The following is a 24,104-nucleotide window of genomic DNA, read 5'->3' as shown; positions in this document are numbered from 1 at the left end:
GCTAGTCTGCTCGTCACCTCTTTGTTTTCAGGTATCACTGCTGGTTAACAGAATAACTATTGTGAAAAGAGAGCTGAGTACTAAGCCTCTCTTGGCAGTACACAGTCTCTCCATCTTCAATGTGTGGAATACCTCCTCCTGGTGACATATGTACATTGCATACCTTGCAGTGCCAGGCTAAAGGGGCCTCAAATAGGGCAGGTTCCCAAATGTGGGCCCAAAAGAGATTGCACTCTAGTGAAGCAGAAACCCCAGTTCTGGGAGAATGGTCCCACTGCCTCACGGATGTTTCAGAAGAGAAGGCAACATAGGGAGTAAACCCTGACAGAAAACCCTGGAACAGAGTCCACATCTGACAGCTGCATCTGGCAAATTGTACAGCACAGTTGGTATCAAACAAGCAACACTGACACACAGCATGAGCGCTGGCATTCTGTTCAATCTCAAGAGAGATCATTGTGTCTGATCAGATAGCTGCCACCTCCGCCTCATCCCCAGTAAGGTGCTGTTCTGCCTCAATGGCTGCTCCGGGCTTACAACACCATCTCTAGACAGGCAGGTTGCTCAGCTTTGCACCAAGCACAAACTCAACATGGATGACATTAGTCCTTCACACTGCAGGCTGCAAAGTAGGAGCCAAGAGCATTGGTCTTACCACCAACTTGCTGCAGGTGGTGCAATGTCGTCTGTGACTGACACAGAACTTACAAGGCTCAGTGTGCACGTTGCTTCAATGCAAAAAAACCTGGCTTGCTCACACTGGATTCTTCAAAGACAAATAGTGCACATTCCTCTGGCAGAGAAAACCTCAAGAGGTGATACAGGAACATGAAGTGAGTGTTGCAGTTAGAAACATTCTCATGATCACTGAACCCCCCACAGAAGGTTCCGCAAGCATGGGCAAATTAACCTCCTGAGCCACAGTTCCCCCATTCAGCTTTGCACTGGATGTTAAAGGTTGATTCTGAGACACACATGAATCAGTGGAACTGCCAGCACCAAGAGATTGTACCTTCACAGGGAGCTCAACATGGGGTATCCCAATCAAACATATCACCAACATGCAGAGGGCAACAGGTAATGGCAAGGTGAATGGAAACGAACAAAGTTTACTCAAGCTACGATGGATTCTGGGTGATGATCAGCTAGTTCCAAATCAAGCTATGTCACAAGGATGTCCTGAGAGATCCAAGATCACACTGTCGCTACACCTAGATCTCATCATCAGCAGAGGTACCAACCTCAATAGGGTCTTCATCAGGGGAGGTGATGGCCTAGTGGTATTATCACAGGACTGTTAATCCAGTGACCCAGGGAATGTTCTGGGGACCTGGGTTTGAATCACACCATGGCAGATGTTGGAATTTGAATTCAATTTTAAAAACCTGGAATTAAGAGTCTAATGATGACCATGAAACCATTGCAAATTGTCGGTTAGAAATCCATTTGGGTTTATTAATGTCCTTTAGGGAAGGAAATCTGCCTTCCTCACCTGGTCTGGTCTACATGTGACTCCAGAACCACGCCAATGCAGTTGACTCTTATCTACCCTCTCCTAGTTAGAGATGGGCAATAAATGCTGGCCTAGCCAGCAATACCATCATCCCATGAGCAAATTTTAAAAAACTTGTAGTTATCAGAATACCAGCTGTGACATTGAACACTTTGTGTTGTGTAGCAAGATCAGGCTTCAGCCAAAGAAATTATATTAATAGAAGAGGAAAGCTTATCCTTGGCTCAACACTTCCTGTGCCACTGACCCCAAAAGGACCCAAGAGTTCCTCAACATCCTCAACTGGATTCTTTTCGATAAGCATCAAAGACAGCCCTCTACACAGCACGATTGTAATTCTACATTCACTCTGTGTTGGAAAAGAGACGAGAGGAGAGGTGACAACTTTGAGGCTTAATGGACTGACATGGAGACAGTTACTGCAACCAAGAGGTGAGCCCTCAACAAGTTCCCAGTAAACAAAATCTCTCAGCCACCAATATCAAATCTCAGTTGAGACCTACCAAATAAAGAGACTTAGGGGTGCAGATACATAGTTCTTTAAAAGGGGGGGGCCGCAGGTAGACAGGGTGGTAATGACAGTGTTTGGCATGCTTGCCTTCATTGGTCAGAACATTGAGTATAATAGTGGGGTAGTCATGGCTGCGACTGCACAGAACATTGGTTAGATCACATTTTGACTACTGTGTTCAATTCTTGTCACTGTTCTATAGAGAGGGTGCAGGGAAGACTTATAAGAATGTTGCCAGGATTGGAGGGTTTGAGTTCTAGGAATAGGCTGGGACTTATTTCCCTGCAGCATTGGAGGATATGAGGTGACCCTGTAGAGGTTAATAAAATCATGAAGGGCATGGATAGGGTGAATAGCCATGCTCTTTTTCTAGGGTGGGAGAGTCCAAAACTAGAGGGCATAAAAATCCAAAGTATCCAAAATAAGGTAGGTGAGCTTGCAGTATGGATAGGTACCTGGGACTTCGATGTTGTGGCCATTTTGGAGACATGGATAGAGCAGGGTGAGGAATGCATGTTGCAGGTTCCAGGGTTCAGATCTTTCATTAAAAACAGGCAAGGCAAAAAAAAAAGGGAGGTGTGGCCTTGTTAGTTAAGGATAGTATAACAGTGGCTGAAAGAACTTTTGACGAGGACTCGTCTACTGAGGAAGTATGGGCTGAGGTTAGAAACAGGAGAGGAGAGGTCACACTGCTTGGAGTTTTTATAAGCCTCCGCAGAGTTCCAGGGAGGTGGAGGAGAGGATTAGCAAAATGATTCTGGGTAAGGAGTGAAAGGAACAGGGAGGTCATTATGGGGGCTTTAACTTCCCCAACATTACTGGAAATGCTATTACTCTAGTACGTTGGATGGTTAAGTTTTTGTCCAATGCGTACAGGAGGGTTTCCTGAAGGGCCGACAAGAGGAGAGGCCACACTGGATCTGATGCTTAGTAATGAACCAGGCCATGTGTTTGATTTAGTGGTAGGTGAGATTTAGTTTGGAGAAAGTGACCATAATTCAGTTATGTTTAGTTTAGCAATGGAAAGGGATAGGTACGTGCCACAGGTCAAAAATTATCGATGGGGCAAGGGCAATTGTAATGCAATTAGGCAAGAATTAGGATGCATAGAATGGGGTAGCAAAATGCAGGGGACGGGGACAATGGAAATGTGGAACTGGTTTAAGGAACAGATATTGCATGTCCTTGATAGGTATGTACCTGTCAGGCAGGGAGGAAGTGATAAAGTAAGTAAAACCGTGGTTTACTACAGAAACTGCATCTCTTGTTCAGCAGAAGAAGGAGGCTTATGTGTTGATGAGACAAGCTGGTTCAGATGAGGCGATGGAGAGTTACAGATCAGCTACAAATGATTTAAAGATAGAGTTAAGAAGAGCAAAGAAAGGACATGAGCAGTCTTTAGCAGGTAGAATAATGGAGAACCCTAAAGCTTTCTATAGGTATGCGAGGAATAAAAGGATGACTACGGTTGGAATGGTGCCAGTCAAACTCAGAAGCGGGAAGTTGAGTGCGGACCCCGTGGAGATTGGAGAGGTGCTAAACGAATATTTCTCATCGGTTTTCACTCAGGAAAAGGAGAATATTATAGAGAAGAATGCAATATGAGATATTAGACTAGAAAGGATTGAGGTTAGTTACGAAGAGGTGATATCAATTCCAGAAGGAGTGAAAGTAGACAAGTCCCCTGGGCCGGATGGGCTTTATCTGAGGATTCTCTGGGAAGCTAGGGAGGAGATAGCAGAGCCTTTGGCTTTGATCTTTGAGTAATCATTGTCTATAGGTTTAGTACCACAGGACTGAGGAATTGCAAATATTGTGCCCTTGTTCAAAAAGGGCAGTAGAGATGACCCAGGTAATTATAGACCAGTGAGCCTTACTTCTGTTGTAGGAAAGGTTTTGGAAAGGATTATAAGAGATGGGATTTATAATCATCTAGCAAGTAACAACTTGATTGGAGATAGTCAACATGGTTTCGTCAAGGGCAGGTTGTGTCTCACAAACCTCATTGAGTTTTGAGTAGATGACGGTAGGACAGTTGACGTGGTGTACATGGACTTCAGTAAAGCCTTTGATAAGGTTCCACATGGTAGGCTGTTGGAAAAAATGCAGAGGCGTGGGATTGAGGGTGATTCAGTAGTTTGGATTAGAAACTGGCTTTCTGGAAGAAGGCAGCGAGTAGTGGTTAATGGAAAATATTCAGCCTGGAGTCCGGTTACTAGTGGTGTGCTACAAGGATCTTGTTTTGGGACCACTGCTGTTTGTCATTTTTATAAATGACTTAGATGCAGGCATAGGTGGATGGGTTAGTAAGTTTGCAGATGACACTAAAGTCAGTGGAGTAATGGAAGAATGTTGCAAGGGGACTTGGATAATCTGCAGAATTGGGCTGAGAGGTGGCAAATAGAGTTCAATGCAGCTAAATGTGAGGTGATTCACTTTGGGAAGAATAACAGGAAGGCAGAATACTGGATTAATGGAAAGATTCTTGGTAGTGTGGATGTGCAGAGGAATCTTGGGAGTTCACATACATAGATCCCTGAAAGTTGCCACCCAGGTTGATAGTGCTGTTAAGAAGGCATTACGGTGTGTTAGGTTTCATTGGTAGAGGGATTGAGTTCCGGAGCTGCAACGTCATGCTGCGACTTTACAAAACTCTAATGCGGCTGCACTTGGAATATTGTGTACAGTTCTGGTCGCCCGATTACAGGAAGGATATGGAAGCATTGGAAAAGGTGCAGAGGAGACTTGCCAGGATTTTGCCTGGTCTGGAAGGAAGCACTTATGAGGAAAGGCTGAGAGACTTGAGCTTGTCCTCATTGGAAAGAAGAAGGCTAAGATGGGATTCGATGGAGACATACAAGATGATCAGAGGATCAGATAGGGTAGACAGTGAAAATGTTTCTCCCAGGATGATGACATCAGCTTGTACGAGGGGGCATAACTACAAATTGAGGGATGATAGGTTTAAGACAGATGTCAGAGGCAGGTTCTTTACTCAGTGAGTGGTAAGGGCGTGGAATGCCCTACCTGCCAATACAGTTAACTCAGCCACATTAGGGAGATTTAAACAATCCTTCGATAAGCACATGGATGATGATGGGATAGTGTAGGAGGACGAGCTTAGAATAGTTCACAGGTCATCGCAACATCGAGGGCCAAAGAGCCTGTTCTGCGCTGTATTATTCTATGTCCTATGTTCTATAAGTTTAAGGTGAGAGGAAAAAGATTTTAAAAGGACCTGAGGAGTAACTTTGTCAATAGAGGATGGTGTGTGTATGGAACAAGCTGCCAGAAGTAGTTGTGGGAGTGAGTACAATTACAACATTTAAAAGGCATCTGAATGGGTATATGAATAGAAAGGGTTTAGAGGGATATGGGCCAAGTGCTGGCAAATGGGACCAGATTTATTGAGGATAACTGGTTGGCATAGACAAGTTGGACTGAGGGTCTGTTTCTGTGCTGTATGTACCGCTGCATCAATCAATACTATTGAAATTCTGGTACAGCCTACAATCTGCTGAATCTGGGGAAGCTAGAGGGAGATATGAAAGAATCAAGGAAGCAACAGACCCAACAGTGAACCAATCAGCTCTGCTTAAGACAAAGACAGGGACAGTCATCACAGAGGACTGAAGAAGGGCTCATGCCCAAAACGTCGATTCTCCTGCTCCTTGGATGCTGCCTGACCTGCTGCGGTTTTCCAGCAACACATTTTCACCACAGTCATCACAGAACCTATCAAGCTGAAGCAAAGATGGGTGGTGCACTTTCTGGAACTCTACACAACAGAACACCAGTGTTGTTGAAGAAGCTCTTGATATCATTCAGAATTTTCCTGTGATGGAGGAGTTGGGCAGTGAGACCACTGACTAGTTTTTGGGAACTGACGGCATTCGGCCTGAAAACATCCAAGTGGAGAACCAACGTGGGGCCATATCGCCATGAACGTCTGTGTCTCTGTCAAAAGAAATAACTTGTGCCTTGGGACATGCAAATATAGTCACCTTCCACAAAAAAAAGAAACAGCAATGACTGCAACATTTACAGCAAGAATGGTTCACTTTCTTAGTTCACAGACTAGGCAAATAGACCTTGTCACCACAGAAATGCTCCAGAGATTGGCGGTCTCAATTATCCCCTTTTGATTTCCCCAATGAAAATGTTGTAATTAATGGATAAATTCCTTTTGCCTCCATAAAACAGGGTGTTAATCTAGGTAACTTCTAGCACATGCAAGTTGATCACATTACAAGTCTGATTAAATACTTGAAATTGGTTTCCAGTGTAATTCTTAGGCCATTTAGATTAATTCAGAATTATAGCTTGATAGCAGAATCGCATCTAATGGAGGAAATCATCGGGCAGCAGGTGAAACACTGGTAAGCACTGCTGCCTCACAGCACCAGGGTCCTGGGTTCAATTCCAGTCTTGGGCAACTTGTGTGGAGTTTGCATGTTCTCCCTGCGTCTGCATGGGTTTCTTCTGGATGCTCTGGTTTCCTCCCACAGTCTAAAGACGTCCATGGATGTGTAAGCTAGGTGGATTAGTCATGCTAAGTGCAGGGTTACAGTGATTGGGTAGGGGGTGGGTCCAGGTGGAACGGTCTTCAGAGAGTTGGTGTGAATTTGATGGGCTGAATTTTGACCATAGGGATTCTATAATTCTATGAACATGCTCTGAGGCTTGCAAGGATGGGCAGATTGAGCACTTACTGCATATCCAGAGTCCTAAGGAACATGTTGTGTATAATGTTTCTTTCTTCCTCATTCGGCGCTGTTTTCAGTAATGAGGTCTCCTTTAGCTTAGTTCGCTTTGCTTTGTTCACTAGAGTTTGGACAAAGAAAATTTGCTTTCAGTAGCTTTGTTACCAAGTTCAAAAGGACAGAATGCAAAATTAACATTTACACCTTTAACAAACAGAAGATTACCAGCAAAAACGGGCAAGCCTGAGGATTAGAAGCATTTTTGATTTTAGCAAAATCAGACAAAAAGTTTGATTAAGGAAGGGAAAATCAAATATGAGATTCAAATAGCATGCAGCATAGACCCATGTAAAGTTCTATAAATGTGGGAAAAGAAAATAATTAATAAGAATATATTTAGGAAAGATTGTTTCGACTCAGCCTGTATTCACTAGAGCTTACAAGTATGAGAGAATCTGAATTGAAATGTATAAAATTCTGGCAAGATTGGACAGACTAGATACAGGAAGGATGGTCTCCCTGTTTGGACAGCAGTTGACACAGTGTCAGGATATGGGTAGACTATTTAGATTACTCACAGTGTGGAAACAGGTCCTTCGGCCTAACAAGTCCACACCGACCCTCCGAACAGCAACCCATCCAGACCCATTCCCCTACATTTACCCCTTCACCTAACACTACGGGCAATTTAGCACGGCCAATTCATCTAACCTGCACATCTTTGGACTGTAGGAGGAAACCAGAGCACCTGGAGGAAACCCACGCAGACACAGGGAGGATGTGCAAACTCCACACAGACAGTTGCCCGAGGCGGGAAATGAACCCGGGTCTCTGGCGCTGTGAGACAGCAGTGCTAACCACTGTGCCACCGTGCTGCCCCTTCGGGCTGAGATGAGGAAATATTTATTCACGCAAAGGGCAGTGAATCTGTGAAATTCTCTACCACAGAAGGCTGTGCAGGCCCAATATATTCAAAACAATACACTTTCTTATATTTTACTGGCATCAAGGGATACAGGAGAAAGACAGAAATATGGCATTGAAATAGAGGATCAGAATGATCATATTTAATGGGTCAGCAGGTTCGAGGGCCAAATGGCCTATTCCTAAGAGTCCTTTTTACATTCATTCAGGGAATGTGAGCATCACTGGCTAGGCCAACATTTATCGCCCATCCCTAATTAACCAGAGGGCAGTTATCTAAGTTTCTAAGGTAAACCTTCTCCAAATAATAGACAGTCTGGGAGAAAACATCAACATTATGAAAAGAAATGTTGGGGGTTTAGTGATCAATGTTGTAAACAGGAAAAGTTTCATCGCAGGTGGTGCATATCAGAAACCAGGCCAAATTAATGAAATGGAGGAGGAGAGGTACAAACTTGCTTTAGCCTAGTTTGGATCAAGCTCAAAACCAGGTAAAAAGGTGAAATGCATTTACAAAATACATTAAACCATAAGTCAAGGATTGGTTTATACATTCTACAAACAGAATTAACTTCAAATTACATTTCTCAATATAAAATGCCATAGAAATAGAACACAAAGAAAAGTGGACTGCACTACTCTTATTTTCCATTTAAAGTACAATCACTAGATCTAGAGCAGGCAATAGAGTGCTAAATCTGCTCTGCCATTCCACATAATCATGACCTATCTTGGGCTTCAATTCCACTTTCCTACCTGCACTCCATCCCTCGAAAGTCTATACCAGCCTTAAGTGTATTCAACAATGGAGCATGCAAAACTACTAAGGTAGAGAACTGCAAAGATTGACAACTTTCTGAGTAAAGTAATTTCTCTTCACAGTCCTAAACGATCAGTTCTTTATCCTGAGAGTGTACCTTCATGTTTTAGATTAGCCGACCAGTGTAAGTAATCTATCTCATCAAGTCTGACCGAATACTGCATGTTTCAGTATGATTACATCCACTTCCTCTGAACTCTAGAGAATAAAGGCACATTTCTCAGCATCTTATTACAACCTCCTCATTCCAAGTTCCACTGTAATGAAGCTGCAATGTATCACCTCCAATGCAAGTATTGAATATTGAAACCAAACTGAAGCATAAGGCCCGACACAACTGTAGTAAGACTTCGTCATTCATTTACTCCAATTTCCTTACAATAAACGGGAACTTGCCATTTGCCTTCTGTCAAAACAAGCATGAAGAGGCTCCATTTGAAATGAAATCCCTTCAACATGACAACTTTGTATTTCAACAAAGACAAAGACAAAACAGAAATCTACCTCTCAGCAAGGTCTCCATTGCTTCTACCACAGTTGTAAAGCAGAAGAGAGCCTGTTTAAACAAACTCTCCCTTTTTGGATAATGATGATTTCAAGATGATGCACATATTAAAACTGTTCAGTGCCTGGCCCTTCTAGTGATTTGTAGCAATGGCAGGAGTACAGCTGGAAAAGCCATGCATAAATTACTGGGCCAGTTTTAGCACTACTCCATCTGCACAGTTAATTTTATGAAGTTTTAATTCCATGGAAAGTCAGTAAATGAAGCTTTTTGTCTTCTATTCCTGTGCAGCTGCAACAATTGGTTTTGATGTTATAATAATTTATATCACATTATTGCCTGGGGATTTGGATTCTAGATTTAGCATGGATTTTTGGTTTTATTTCTGTGAATGTAAACTTGTGTTTTTTTAAAGACAGGTTAGAAAATCAACTTTGAGCAGGGGGTTCAAAGTAACCTTGTCAAGAAGGCACATGACTTAAGGCAAATAACAAGCAAGATACCTAGGGAGATATTTGCTAAAGTTGGATTTTACAATCGACATGGCTCAAGGCCACAAGCAGAGTTCAGAAGAGTAGACTCATTCCAGCAGGAGGACAGTTTTCAATTTGTGAAATTTAGAGCTGGAAAGAAGTCTCATAAAGTTTCAGCAGTCCAGGCCATCACAGTCAGAAGTAGTCTTAAGCTGCCTTTACAATTCAGTGAGAAAAAAAAGTCAGTGAATGAGCTAGGGAGAGATGGAGAGAGACAGATCTGGTAAAATGTGCAGGAAGTTGCCAAAACAAAACACTTGTGACCTCATTATAAAGTCATACAGCATGGAAGCAGACGCTTTGGTCCAACCAGTTCATGCTGAACATAACCCCAAACTAAAAACTTGTCTCACATGACTGTTCCTGGCCCATATCCCTCCAAACATTTTCTGTTCACGGACTTAATCAAAGGTCTTTTAAATGTTGTAATTGTACCCATATCCACCACTTCCTCTGAACGTTCATTCCATAAATGAACCACCCCCTGCGTAAAACAATTGCTGACATAAACATCCACCAAGCCGTTCGGGGATAATCCACTGATCTTCTGAGAATGCTTCTTATGCCATATGGCCTTACAATATCACTTTGTTTCAAGCAGATAAAGCTATCTCTGACCAATTCCTTGCATCAATTAAGTAATAAAGACTAAAATTGGAGTGGTACTTCACTGGCACTGAGTGTCTATAGATATTGCTGGGAAAAAGAACTGAATTTTTTTTAATTAGTAAGTTCTTTCAAGCTTGTTACATTTATAGCTTTGTTAATTTTCCTTTTGTGTAATAAAGCTATGTTCTTTTGTTAAAAGTACACATGCAGCCTCTGAATCACCATCACAATAACCAAAATACCTAAGTAAAATAAATGTCTATCAAGCTAGGTTTCACTCTAAAATCTAACTAAATTCTATCACCAGCTGAGACCACACATTGAAGAGTCATATTATTGGGCTCAAAACATCAACTATTTCACTCTCTCCAGATACTGCCAGCTGTGCTACGCCTTCTGTATTTATTTTCGATCTCCAGTATCCACAATATGTCACTTCTATGGTGTAGCAATTGGTTGCCTTCTCCCCATCCAGTAATGCCATAGTTTTGGCTGACATCCCAATGCAATTACTCAGTCTCATTGATGAGATGTTAAACCAAGGTCACATTTTCTGTTTGGATGAATGTAAAAGATTTCAGAGCATTATTCAAAAGGAAAGAAGCAAATTCTCTCAGCACCCAATAATTATCCCTTAACCAAGCAATTCAAAAATAATGAACTGGTTATTTACTTTACTTTTGGACCTTGCCGTGGTTAAATTAGCTGTTGCATTTGACAAAACAATTAATACGATTCAAAATAATGCATTGGCTGCATTAAAGTAAACTACATCAGCTGTATGTATGTAACATACTTCCTTTATTATGATAGTTTAGGCAGTCAAGGTGCAACATGACTTACAGTTTCCTTGTTTAAAGAGATTCTCCTCCTCCGGACCTTCAGGTTTCAATGGATTAATTACAGCGGCACTGTAAAAGTGAAAAAAATTAATTTCAGCCGTTAACAGAACATGTTGCGCCTATGTAACAGAATATACTATACAGAACTGGCCATTTGGCTGACTAGGTTGTGTTCATTTGAGCTCCTCCCATCCATTCTCATCTGTCAGCATGACTCTCTATTCGCTTTCATTGCATATTGAGCCTCTTCTTAGATACAGCAGTCCTATTCATTTCAATCACTCTCTGTGGTAGTGAGTGCCACACCACCCACTGCATAATCTTTTCTTCTCATGAACCTCCTACTTAATCTCTTGGCAACTACCTTATATTGGCAGCCTCTTGTTTTTCACTTGCCCACAAATGACAACACTTGCTCAGTCTCTACTCTATCACAAGCCTTTCATAACTTAAAGTACTTTTATTGGGTTATCCCTCAGCCTTCACTTCAGAGAAGGAACCCAACCTGTGCACTCTGGTGATGTTATACTCTAATTATCCTAATTTCAGTCATGCTGACTTTTTGGACAACTTCTCTAGTGCATCTTTTCAATAATGACAACCAGGGTATGTTACATGCCAAGTGTATTCTAAACGAGATTTAATATTTGTTGAGCACATTTTGTCAACTTCTCAATTTTATTCACCTAGAAATAAATTCTGATGCTTACTTTGTTTTTTTTTTAAAAAAGAATGGTCATACTAACTTACTACTTTCTAGTGGTTTGCTCTCCTAACTCCTTTATTTTCTCACTTTTGAAGTAATATGCAACTTTCTCACTTAATAAAATACAACAGCTCATGCTGAAATTAATTTTCCAATTTCTGCCATTCTCCAAGTTTATTAATATCTTCTAGAAAAGTGTTGTAGTCCTCTTCATTACAACTGATCTCCAATTTAGTGCAGTCCATATATTTTGAAATTATGCTTTTAATTGCAAAGCCAAAATTATTAAAACAAATAGTTAGCCATCAGTTGTGGCCCCTGCACTGACCCTGAGAGGACCCACTCTGATAGCGAGAATTCACTGTGCTTTCTTTTTTTGTAGGATCTCTACAGTGTGGAAACAAGCCCTTCAGCTCAGCAAGTCCACATCCATTCTTTGCTGACTCATTCCATAACCTACACATCCCTGAACACTATGGGCAATTTAGCTTGGCCAATTGAGAATGTGCAAACTCCACACAGATAGTCACCCAAGGCTGGAATCAAACCCGGGTCCCTGGTGCTGTGAGGCAGTATTGCTAACCACTGAGCCACCGTGCCACCCTAGCAACTTAACGTTCTAATTGGTATTGCAGTGGTAATATTGCTGGACTAGTAATCCCATGGCCCAACGCAGTGCTCCATAGATACAGGATTAAGTCCCACCATGACAGCCGATGGAATTAAAATTCAATTGATCAATCTATCATTGAAATACGATATATAAAGCTATCTGGTCTTGTCACTGGCCACTTGGGTGTTTCCTTTCTTCCTGGTGGTGGAAATTGAATAAAGATTTGTACACCTGTTGTCCTTCACTGTGTCTCACACATGTACACACACACCATGGGTGCTGGGGAAAATATAAGCACTACCGCAGTTAGTCGGTAGTGGGGTGGGGGGGTTTAAAGAAAAAGAAAAAAAAACCAGGAGATTTAGAGTCTCCTCAGTAAAACAAAAGAAGAAAACAAAAGCCATCTGGTTCATTAATGACTTTTAGGGAAGGATATCAACTGTTCTTACCTCATCTGTCTGTTGTCAACCTGCAACTCCAGGCCTACAGTAGTGTAGTTGACATCTAACTGCCCTTTGTAATGGCCTAGCAAGCCGCTCAGTTCAAGGGCAATTAAGAATGAGGAAAAAAATGTCAGTCTTGGCAGTGATGCCACATCTGACGAAAAACAAAGACATTTTTTTAAATTGGTAGTCAAGTAATTTGGGACATCTGAGCATGAAAAACACCAGCCAAATGCAATTTCCTGCTCTTGCTTGAAATTAACAGGAAGAATTTTATTCACTAAATGGTGTGGTTGTTACATCGCATTGTCACTCAATGGTGCCAATTCTAGCTGCGACTTCGGAGTATGAAGGATTCCATTACAAAGCCAAGAACCATTTCAGGAGAAATTTGAGTGGGCTTGTTTAGTCACAAAAAGAGCACTAACAGCTGCACTCTCCCTGGCCAGGGACAAACTGAATGTTCCATTATCCATTTGGGTCAGCGATGTGGCTTTTACACCACAGATCGCTAATAGCTCGGCATCATTGAAATCCCAGAGCCAGTGAATCAAATAACATTATAACAAGCAAGACTGAAAGGTGGAATTTACTGAGATTAACTACAGAAATTGATCTACAAAACAAAATAGATGAAGTGTAATTTTATAGTGAACAGAAAGATGAGCTAATGAAAAGGAAATATGACTGAACATTAGCTCTGTATATGCATAAAGAATAGATATGAGGGGAATGTCACAGGGAATTGAAAAGAAAGATACTGGCTTAAGTGCTCAGGTTTCAAATCAAAAGTCAGAAGTTTAATAGAGTTAGAGGCAACTTGACTGAAACATAAGATTCCGAGGGGTCTTGATAGGATAGCTATAAAGGGGCTGTTTCAGCTTATATGAGAATCTGTGACTAGGGGGTCACTATTTAAAATAGATAGTAAGCCTTTTTTGTGTTTTCAGATGGTTGTGTGTGTTTTGGAATACTCTCTCTGAAAGTCCTTGAGTATATTGAAGGCAGAAATAGAATTATTTTATTAAGCAAATGGTTGAAGGATTATCAGGGAAGACGAGAATGTGGATGAGGTTACAATCAGATCAGAGTCGAGAGTGTGGTGCTGGAAAGGCGCAGCAGGTCAGGCAGCATCTGACGAGCAGGAGAATTGACATTTCGGGCAGAGGGGCTTCTGCCTGAAACATCGACTCTCTTGCTCCTCGAATGCTGCCTGACCTGCTGCGTTTATCCAGCACCACACTCTCGACTCTGATCTCCAGCATCTGCAATCCTCACTTTCTCCTTAGAATCAGATCAGTTATCATCTTATTGAAAAGGTGGAACAAGCTCAAGTCACGAAACTACCTACTCCTGCTCCATATTTCTATGTTCATATATTTGTTGCAAGGGATTCTGATCTGAGCTAAATAGTGCAGTTCTGATCCTCAGGATGAATGCTTATGATTATGAACAGGAATAGGAGCAAACCATTTGGCCATTCAAGTCCACTCTTTCCCGGCTAATCTGGTTGTGGTCGCAATGTCACTTTCCTGTCCCCCGCACCCCCACCCTCGACTCAAAACTCTGACAAAAATCTATCTAACTCAGCTTTGAATAAATTCAATGACACAACTTCATTGACTTTTGGGGAAGAAAATTCCAATGACTAACAAATCTCTGTGTAAAAATAGGTTCTCCCCTGTTTTAGAAGGGAACACTCCCTTCCCCCATTCCTAAACCATGTCCTGTAATTCTAGTCTCCCCCACGTCCTCCCTTTATCCACCCTATCAAGTTCTCTCAAGATTTGCAATAAAAACAAACGAAGAAACTCAGAAGGTCTGGCAGGATCTGTGGAGAGAAATAATTCTGAAGGAGGGTCACTGGAGTCAAAAGACTAACTCTATTTTCCTTGCCTCAGGTGCTGCCAGACCTGCTGAGTTTCTCCAGCAATTTCTGATTTTGTTTCAGATCTCCAGCATTCATAATTCTTTGTTGTTTTTTGTCTCAAAGTTGTTTAATATTCTGTATGTTACAATAAGATCACCGCTCATTCTTCCAAACTCCAATGAACAGAAACTCAGCCTTTCCAACCTTCTTTATTAAGACATCCCGGGCTTATATATTTTGATAGGGTCCCACATAATAGGCTAGTGAGCAAAATTAAAACACACCAGATGGGGGGTAATATAGCGGTATCAATCAAGAATTATCAGACCAGAGCGGAACAAAGGGAGTGGGAATAAATTGATTTTTTCAGGTGGCAGGTGGTTACTAGTGGTGTACTGCAGGTATCAGTGCTTGGTCCCAACTATTCACAATATATATTTAAATGATTTGGACGAGAGAACCAAATGTAATATTTATAAGTTTGCTGACGACACTAAACTAGGTGGTGGAATTGGGAGTTGTGAGGAGGACACAAGGGACCTTCAGGGTGATCGAGAGAAGGTGAGTGTGCAGGCAAACACAATGTCGTTCAATGTGAAATCATACATTTTGGGGTGAAAAACAGAAAGGAAGAATATTATTAAACAGAGATATGTTGGTAAATGTGGATGTACAAAGGGATTGACACGTTCTTGTACACCAATAAGAGATGTACAGCACAGAAACAAACCCTTCGGTCCAACTTGCCAAGCTGACCAGATATCCTAGATAAATCCAGTCCCATCTGCCAGCATTTGGCTCATATCCCTCTAAACCCTTCCTATTCATATATCCATCCAGATGCCTTTTAAATGTTGTAATTGTACCAGCCTCCATCACTACCTCTGGCAGCTCATTCCATACATGCATTACCCTCTGCGTGAAATCTTTCCCCTCTCACCTTAAAGCTATGCCCTACAGTTTTTGACTCTTGCACCCCATGGAAATGATCTTGTCTATTTACCCTATCCATGCCACTCATGATTTCATAAACCTCAATAAGGTCATCCTCAGCCTCTGACACTCCAGGGAAAATAGGCCCAGCTTATTTGGTCTTTCACTAATGCTCAAATCCTCCAACCCTGGCAACATCCTTATAAATCTTTTCTGAACCCTTTCAAGTTTCACAGCATCCTTCCTATAGCAGAGAAACTAGAATTGCACACCAAAAGTGGCCTAACCAATGTCTTGTTCAGCCACATGACCTCCAACTCTTATACTCAATGCACTGACCAATAAAGACAAGCATACTAAATGCCTTCTTCACTATCCTATCTACCTATGACTCCACTTTCAAGGAACTATGAACTTGCACTCCAAGGTCTCTTTGTTCAGCAACATTCCCTAGGACCTTGCCCTTAAATGTATAAGTCCTGCCTTGATTTGCCTTTCCAAAATGCAGCATCCCACATTTATCTAAGTTAAACAGCATCTGCCACTCCCCACCCCATTGGCTCATCTGAGCAAGATCCCATTGTACTCTGAGGTGACCTTCTTCGCTGTCCACTACACCTCCAATTTTGGTGTCATCTGCAAACTTACTAACCATACCTCCTATGTTCACATCCAAATCATTTATATAAATGAGGAAAAGCAGTGGACCCAGCACCGATCCTTGTGGCACACCACTGGTCACAAGCCTCCGGTCTGAAAATAACCCTCCACCATCACTCTCTGTCTTCTACCTTTGAGCCAGTTCTGTATCTAAATGAAGTCAATCAAAGTAAGCAGGCAGATGCAGCAAGCAATTAGGAACACAAATGGTATGTTGGCCTTCACTACAAGAGAATTAGAGTTCACAAGTAAGAATGTCTTACTGCAGTTATACAGGCACTTGGTAAGACTGCCCCAGAATATTGTGTGCATTTTTGGTCTTCCTACCTAAGAAAGGAAGTACTTGTCATAGAGATGGAGTTCAATGGAGGCTCATTAAGCTGATACTTGGGATATCAGGAGTGTCATATGTGGAGAGATTGGTTTGATTGGGCCTGTATTCACTAGAAATTTTAAAAATGAGAGGAATATGACGGAAACGTGATATTCTAACAGTGTTCAACAGGCTAGATGCAGAGAGGATGTTTTCCCTGGTTGGGAAACTAAACCAAAAGATCACAGTCTCAGGATACTGAGTAAGCCAGTTAGGACTGAGATGAGGAAGCATTTCTTTACCCAAAAGGGTAGTGAGCTTGTTGATTTCATTCCTGCAAATGCTGTGAAAATCAGGTCACTGGATATATTCAAGAAATAGATAAGTTTTTACATATTAAAAGTAACAAGTGATAGGAGGAGAAAGCAGGAATATGGCAATGGGATACAGGATCACTCATGGTCATACCGAATGAAGGAACTGGCTCAAAGTCTGAATGGTCTTCATCTCCTTCTCTCTATGCCTATGAATGAGTCGAGTAATTGTATCTAATTGTTCTAATTCTGAATTGTTTCTAAAGCATTGTGTGCTTTTTAGGCTGGTCAAAAGTTTACACATTGCTGCAGATAGGGTCTGAGTAAGGTTATGTCCAGTTGCAGCAAAACTTCTCTACTTTTATATTTGATTCCCCTTGCAATAAATGCTAACATCCCCATTTGCTTTCCTCAGCAATTGAACTTTAGGTATTTCAATTAATCTCCAACAGCAAAGCTACTTCTGTTTGGGAGATTACCTGGGATGGGTGGTGGGGGAACGAAAAATGATCAGATTGGCTTCTACCCTCCATATGCCAGGCCAGTCACATCTATGGCCCTACTGAGAAAGAAGAATGTAAAATGGTCTTTATACCAGCAATGCAAAGGCAGAGATGGTCCAAAGCACATTGCCCACGTTGACATGGCTCCACTTTAGCTGAAAATTCAGAAATTGTAAGCATCAATTAACCCTGTCTAGCTTTCCAATCAATCTGCCTAGGTCAGTCCCAAATGAGGCCAAAGTAGGAGAGAAAGTCTGCCAATATTTAGGACTCCATTCTGTCAGACACTGCATTCTTATATCATTCTTCTCAACCTCAGGACATCCCATTGCACCTGACAGTGAATGACGTGCTTTTGAAGTAGTTATTCCTCTGACACAACAAGCATTACAGGCAATATGCACATTACAAGCTCCCACAAATAACAAAATGCTAACAAACAGATCATGTATTTCGTGATGGTAATTGAGGCACAAGCATTGCCACACTAGGGCTAACCTTCAAAATAGTACTGCTGCATTTTTTTATGGCCAGCTAAGAGGGCCAATACGTCCTAAGTTTCCTGACTTACCTGAAAGCACTGCAGTGGCATGCTGACCTAGATATCAGTGCTCAAGCTGGAACCAATAGGTTCTGCCTTAAGAGGGGAGAGTCACAGCTGATCAAGCAAAGTTAGGATAAACTACATTGAAAATTGCAGAAATTATCCATTCTTTTCTTTGATGCTGTCTGGCGGTATGATGCCAAGATCCAGGCAGGGCAAATATTACCAGACAGACAAACTTATTTTATGCTTTATGTTATTACCAAAAGTGAGCTTGGAGACACATGCAACATCCAAAGGTTAGAAAGCGTGTTGTTCAACACCCTATCACCTAATCCTCATCTTCTCCCAAAACAAGAAATCACAATACAAATGGCAGCAGCATGCAATACATTTTTCTTGAATGTAAGACACCTAGCTTGTGTTTTACGTGAATTTTTCACAGAAGTGGGAAAACTATCCTTTGGATATGCAGCAGAAACTGAAGTGCAACATTCTGTACATTACATCTTCAGTTTATTGAGAGTTACTTGTGATCTTCAGATGTACAAAGAAAACATTGCATTTATAGGATGACACTAGAAATTCTGCACAAAATAAATCAAATAACTTATTCTAACTTTTACAGGAAGCAGTTCCGACAATGATTACCTTTTATTTGCAGGATCTCGTGCAACCATCACAAAAGTAGCATCTAAGACAGGATTGTAGACATCATCATGATACTTGAAAGAAAAAACACAATTAAATGCAATGCATTATCCAAACTCATCTGACTGAACTGATTTCATTCTTGGCAGAATTTGTGTTTTCTGACAAGGCTAGATCAATATCCTCAGTATCTGAAGTTTGCACATATCAGTAAATGATAACCTTTTTCCAGCTATGGTCAGGCTGTGTCGAGTGGTTGCCCATTTGCATTCGGTGAATAATCAACAATTTGTGATATTTTTAGAATAATTGCTTTAATCCAGAATTACACAAATCAACAACTGTTTGCCCTATGTCTCTGATATTTAACCTCTAATAAAAGCTTCTCATTTTTATAATTTGGTAAGCATAGCATGCATTTTTGAGAAAATGAAGGACTGGATCATCCTCTTTATCAACTGGAATGGACCAGTTGGGTGAGTCACATACAGGAAAATCCAGCCAGGAGGACCACACATCCACAATGCCATCCATCCTAAAACAGGCACAAGATTGGATGGTTGTACAGCTGTGTAATCCTCCTCACCAGATTTTCCAATATATACCACACACATTCAAAATTATTCATCCAAGCAACGAAGAGATTAATCTGTCTCCTCCATCTGGTCAAGCCAAATCAATATTCATCAAATCATTCAATACTTTGCATGCACATGCGTTTTGTGAACCATATTTGTCCATAGTATATTATTCCAAAATTGTTGAAAAGCCATTCAAAGAGCAGGAAATGAACAATTTCTTGAAATTCCCCAAAGATTATAACAGTTTCATTATTGAGAAGACAAAATGAATATGCTATTTAATATCCAGTGTTATCAAATATGAGTATGTTCGGTCACAAATACTGCTCAACTTGATAAAACATATGAAAGAGCATGCGATTAGTTAAGAAACTTCAGTCCAGTTTGTTAGCATTATCAATACTAGCTATTTGCAAAATGGCAGAGTACATTGGCTTTGTTTTGATCAGGTTGTGGAGATCCATTCTGAAACCATGAAAAGAGTTACTGGACCCGAAACGTTAATTCTGCGTTCTCTCCACAGATGCTGCCAGACCTGCTGAGCTTCTCTAACAATTCTGTTTTTGTGGTCAAAACAATGTTGCCCAGAGCATTTTCAGAAGAAGCGCTTACTCTATACCCATTATTGAGGAATAAAAATGGAATTAAGCTGCTGGTGATAAACAATGCAAGAAATAGGTGGGATAAATGGACAAAGTCTTTTCCTTGGGGTGGGGGAGTCCAGAACTAGAGGGCATAGGTTTAGGGTGAGAGGGCAAAGATATAAAAGAAACCTAAGGGGCAACTTTTTCACAAAGAGGGTGGTACCTGTGTAGAATGAGCTGCCAGAGGAAGTGGTGGAGGCTAGTACAATTGCAACATTTAAAAGGCATCTGGATGGGGATATGAATAGGAAGGGTTTGGAGAGATATGTATATGGGAACAGGTCCTGGCAGGTGGGACTAGATTAGGTTGGGATATCTGGTCGGCATGGACGAGTCAGACCAAAGGGTCTGTTTCCGTGTTGTATATCTCTATGACTCTAATTTACTGCAAGTTTCCAAGTATCACAGATGTTGTAAGAGGCTTCACCTTCAGTTTTCTCATCAATCCAGAAACTACATATAAAACAAAATCCACTTTCTGTCTTCTGTGACATCTTCACCTGGACACATTTCAAATCTTGTGCGCTCAGCAATGATCGTGTTTAATTTCCTGAGGCAATTACTTGTACTTTCTTTCAGAAATTGTGTGCTAACCTGAGATACATGCATCTGGACTTCCATGGAACTTTTCCCAACCCAGGTGACATTACCAGCGAACTTTAGGTCACAGTCTGGCCGTATCATCTTTTTGACGAGGTCTGGAGAGAAAACAAAATAAAAACAGCATTTCAAATGTTTGTACTTCCAACAGAATGAGAGCACAAAAATATTAAGACAACCTGTAAATAACGTACAAAAACAAAACATTGCAGACGTTGAAAATTTGAAATAAAACTGAAAGTGCTGGAAATACTAAAATTAACTCTGTTCCTCTCTCCATGGTTGCTGTCTGACCTGCTCTGTATTTTCAATCTTTATTACAGCAAATCAAAACTGTGATAACCAGTCGCAATATTAGTGTAAATTTATTGATTCAATGACCAAAACAGCCAAATCCATTCATTTGTACTACTACTCAGAATAAAAGAAACATCAATCAGGCTTCTCAAAATATGAAATGAAAGTCACCGAAGTCCCAGAGGACCACTGACTGTTCTGTCATTAGGATAGTGGTGAGTTTAACCTGAGGGTCACCATATCTCGAGCAAAGGGCAAGGCTCAGAAAGCAGGGCCTTCACAGTTACCTCAGCCAGAGTAAGAATTGAACACAGGCTGTTAACATCACTCTACTGTGCAAACCAGCAGTCCTGACAAGCAAGGCGATCAACCCCAATAAACGAACCTGCCTTTTGTAAACAAAACCTATTCTTAAAAATACACGACAACTGACTAACATCTAAACTGTGATCCGAAATTAAAATTATCTCCTTAATTTCACATGCAGATACATTCAACACAAAAGGACAAGTCTCTGCAGAGATGATGGATTTTTTTTAAAGAAGTGTCTGCTGACATCATCTGCACTGTAATCCGGAAATGTGCGAGCACACAATTCCAGACCCACTATATAATCATTTCATGACCTCACGCTCAAAGGCCACACTGTGTACATGCAGACAAGCAGTGCAATATTGAAATGAGTTTCAACGAGAGCGAGGTTGGGACAGGGTGGAGATAATGAAGGTGCAGTGGGGGAGGAGTGAGGACATGCAAGGGGGAGTGGTGTGGCAGTGGGGTGTGTGGGGGTTTGGGGCAGGGGGGAGGTCCAGGAACACACTTTCTCCACAACCTCCTCCTTCCCAACCATCTCCTCCTCCTTTTCCCTCTCAGCAGAACATGAACCTATTATTTTGTCATCTAGTATTTTATCATCTAATGCTTTGACAAATATTTCATTAAAATTAATTAAAATTTCTTTTTAACATTCAAGGTTATGGACTAAATGGTGGGACTTGTGTAGATTTAGTCTACCTTTGGCTATACAGACTCGATGGACCGAAGGGCCTCTTCTGTATAGTATGATTCTATGATCAACCTTCTACGTAACTTCAAGAATTCAATAAGCGTATTCAAGCATGATCTGCTTATGACAAATCTGTACTGATTCACTTTAACAAACTCAATGGCTCTTCAACATTTGATGGGTTTTTTTAATCCCCTCATGTTTGTTGCCTGGACAGCTGATGGATCAGCCACCAATGACCCTAACTCACCAGAGGCTAAAAGTGGAGAAATGCAGGTATCTGAGCAGTGTAGGCCTGCACAGGGGCACAAAAACAGGGAGGGGCATGGGAAAAGGATTTGAGTACAAGGATAAGAAATTTAAAATTGAGACACAGATTGGCTAGAGCCAAAGTGGGTCAGTGAACAAAGGCAATGGGTGAACAGTAATTTTGCGCTGCAGAAACATGAAAATTAAAGCAGTCCTTGCAGCCCAATGGACAAGTAAATTTTATACATCACAAAGTTACAAAGCACAAGGAATGGACCTTTTGTTATCTGTTGGAAATGATCTTAGGTTAGTACTTGATATATCTGAAAGTTAGATCCCTGACCTGACTCTATAATTGGTCCATCATTTTGGCATAATGCCTAAAAGTGACTTTGTATCATTGTAGTATTACTGAAAACACATTGGGCTGATGAAAAGAAAACATTTTATGGATTCCATGGGACTTCTACAAAAAATATTCATATTAAATTCCTCTAAGTCATCTGGTGAAGTAACCAAAGCCAGTCTTCAATTGGAATGTACTCATTCACAAAGTGAAACGTTACAGGTACATATCTCCTGACTCCACTCCAGCATAAGTATCTCTTTATATTTTTTTAAAGTAGACCAGTAAGCTGCTTAATTAAAGAAAAACCTGTTAAAGGGTACCATCCCCTTACAGGTGCTCAACTAAACATCCAGTAAATGCCATCCACATGGATATATTGGTTTCAGTTGATACAATAATCACTAGAAGAAATCAAGGACTGCAAATGCTGGAGTCAAAAAGTGTGGCACTGGACAAGCACAGCTAGTCAGGCAGCATTCGAGAAACAGGAGAATCGATGTTTCAGGCATAAACCCTTCATCAGGAATGGAGGGGGGTCTCAGAGATAAGTAGGAGGATGGGTGCAGGGATGGAGGGGAAGGTAGCTTGGAAGACGATGGGTAAGTGCAAGTGGCAGGTGATAGTGATAGGTCAGAGGGGAGGGTACAGCAGATACATGGGAAGGAAGATGGACAGTTCAAGAGGGCAGTGCCAAGTTGGAGGGAGATAAGGAAACTGGTGAAGTTGACATCGATGTCGGGTGATTGGAGGGTCCCAAGGCGGAAAATGTGGCGTTCTTCCTCCAGTCGTCAGGTGACTTGGATTTGGCAATGGAGGAGGCCCAGGACTTGCATGTCCTTGGCAGAGTGGGAGAGTGGACTGAAGTGGTCGGCCACAGACCGGTGGGGCTGCTTTGGTGCATGTGTGCCAGAGATGTTCTAATCATACAATTTTGAGAAAAAAGCAAACATACCTATTTCATCAACAAGGGCAGTGACAATAGAAAAAGGACTTCTAGGATTATCAGTTTTGGCATGGGTATAGCTAATCAAAACTGTAAAACAAAAGGAAATATTAATTATATCACACTTGCTCAATAATTAATCTTGTGAAATATTAACAACAAGTTCTTACTCACAGAGTTATGTGCACAAAATTCAGAGGCTCTGTTACTAGTCTCTAATGTAGCTACCTTTCCATTATTGTCAATAAATCCACAGTTCCTTTTTCTTTTACCTTCTTTGCAATTGCCTGTTCCAACAGACCTTTCCTTCTGTTCCCAACCCAGAATGGTATCTCCTCCTCCGATGCATTTCTTCAAACCTTTATAAAATATTTCACAGGATGTGGGCATCACTGGCAAAGCCAGCATTTGGTGGGCACCAGCAACTGCCTCAATGTCATAATAAACCACTTTTTTAAACTGCTACGATCTGGATGGTGAAGATGCATCCACAGGGCTGGTAAGAAGGGAATTTCAAGATCTTGATCCAGTTCCTAAGATTAGATTAGATTCCCTACAGCGAGGAAACAGGCCCTTCAGCCCAACCAGTCCAAACCGACCCTCCGAAGAGTAACCACCCAGACCCATTTCTCTCTGACTAATGCACCTAATGCTACGGGCAATTTAGCATGGCCAATTCACCTGCCCTGCACATCTTTGTGACCGTGGGAGGAAACCGGAGCACCCGGAGGAAACCCATGCAGACACGGGGAAAATGCACAAACTCCACGCAGACAGTCGGCCGAGGCTGGAATCGAACCTGGGACCCTGGCGCTGTGAGGCAGCAGTGCTAACCACTGAGCCACCGTGCCGCCCCAGAAGTGACATTGATATTTTTTAGGGTTGATAGCTTGAGACTCAGAGGGGCACAATGTAATCCTTTAAA

General features: G+C 41.4%; 1 protein-coding gene across 4 annotated transcripts in view; it reads right to left on the bottom strand.

The window, feature by feature from the left end:
- acot9.1 (acyl-CoA thioesterase 9, tandem duplicate 1) overlaps positions 1 to 24,104 on the bottom strand; it is a 78,124-nt gene that overhangs the window by 33,802 nt on the left and 20,218 nt on the right. For all 4 annotated transcript variants that reach the window (XM_043700254.2, XM_043700255.2, XM_043700256.2 and 1 more), the window contains 5 exons: positions 23,189 to 23,269; positions 20,330 to 20,433; positions 18,511 to 18,584; positions 10,962 to 11,029; positions 6,737 to 6,848 (listed from right to left, as the gene is read on the bottom strand). In XM_043700254.2, the coding sequence (XP_043556189.1) occupies positions 6,737 to 6,848; positions 10,962 to 11,029; positions 18,511 to 18,584; positions 20,330 to 20,433; positions 23,189 to 23,269 (439 nt within the window). The remainder of the gene's footprint in view (positions 1 to 6,736; positions 6,849 to 10,961; positions 11,030 to 18,510; positions 18,585 to 20,329; positions 20,434 to 23,188; positions 23,270 to 24,104) is intronic.

The sequence above is a fragment of the Chiloscyllium plagiosum genome, unplaced genomic scaffold (genome assembly GCF_037043375.1).
Source record: "Chiloscyllium plagiosum isolate Xiang-an unplaced genomic scaffold, Cpla_swu_hap1 HiC_scaffold_12, whole genome shotgun sequence".
Classification (NCBI taxonomy): domain Eukaryota; kingdom Metazoa; phylum Chordata; class Chondrichthyes; order Orectolobiformes; family Hemiscylliidae; genus Chiloscyllium; species Chiloscyllium plagiosum.
This window is presented reverse-complemented; position numbering and strand designations above follow the sequence as displayed.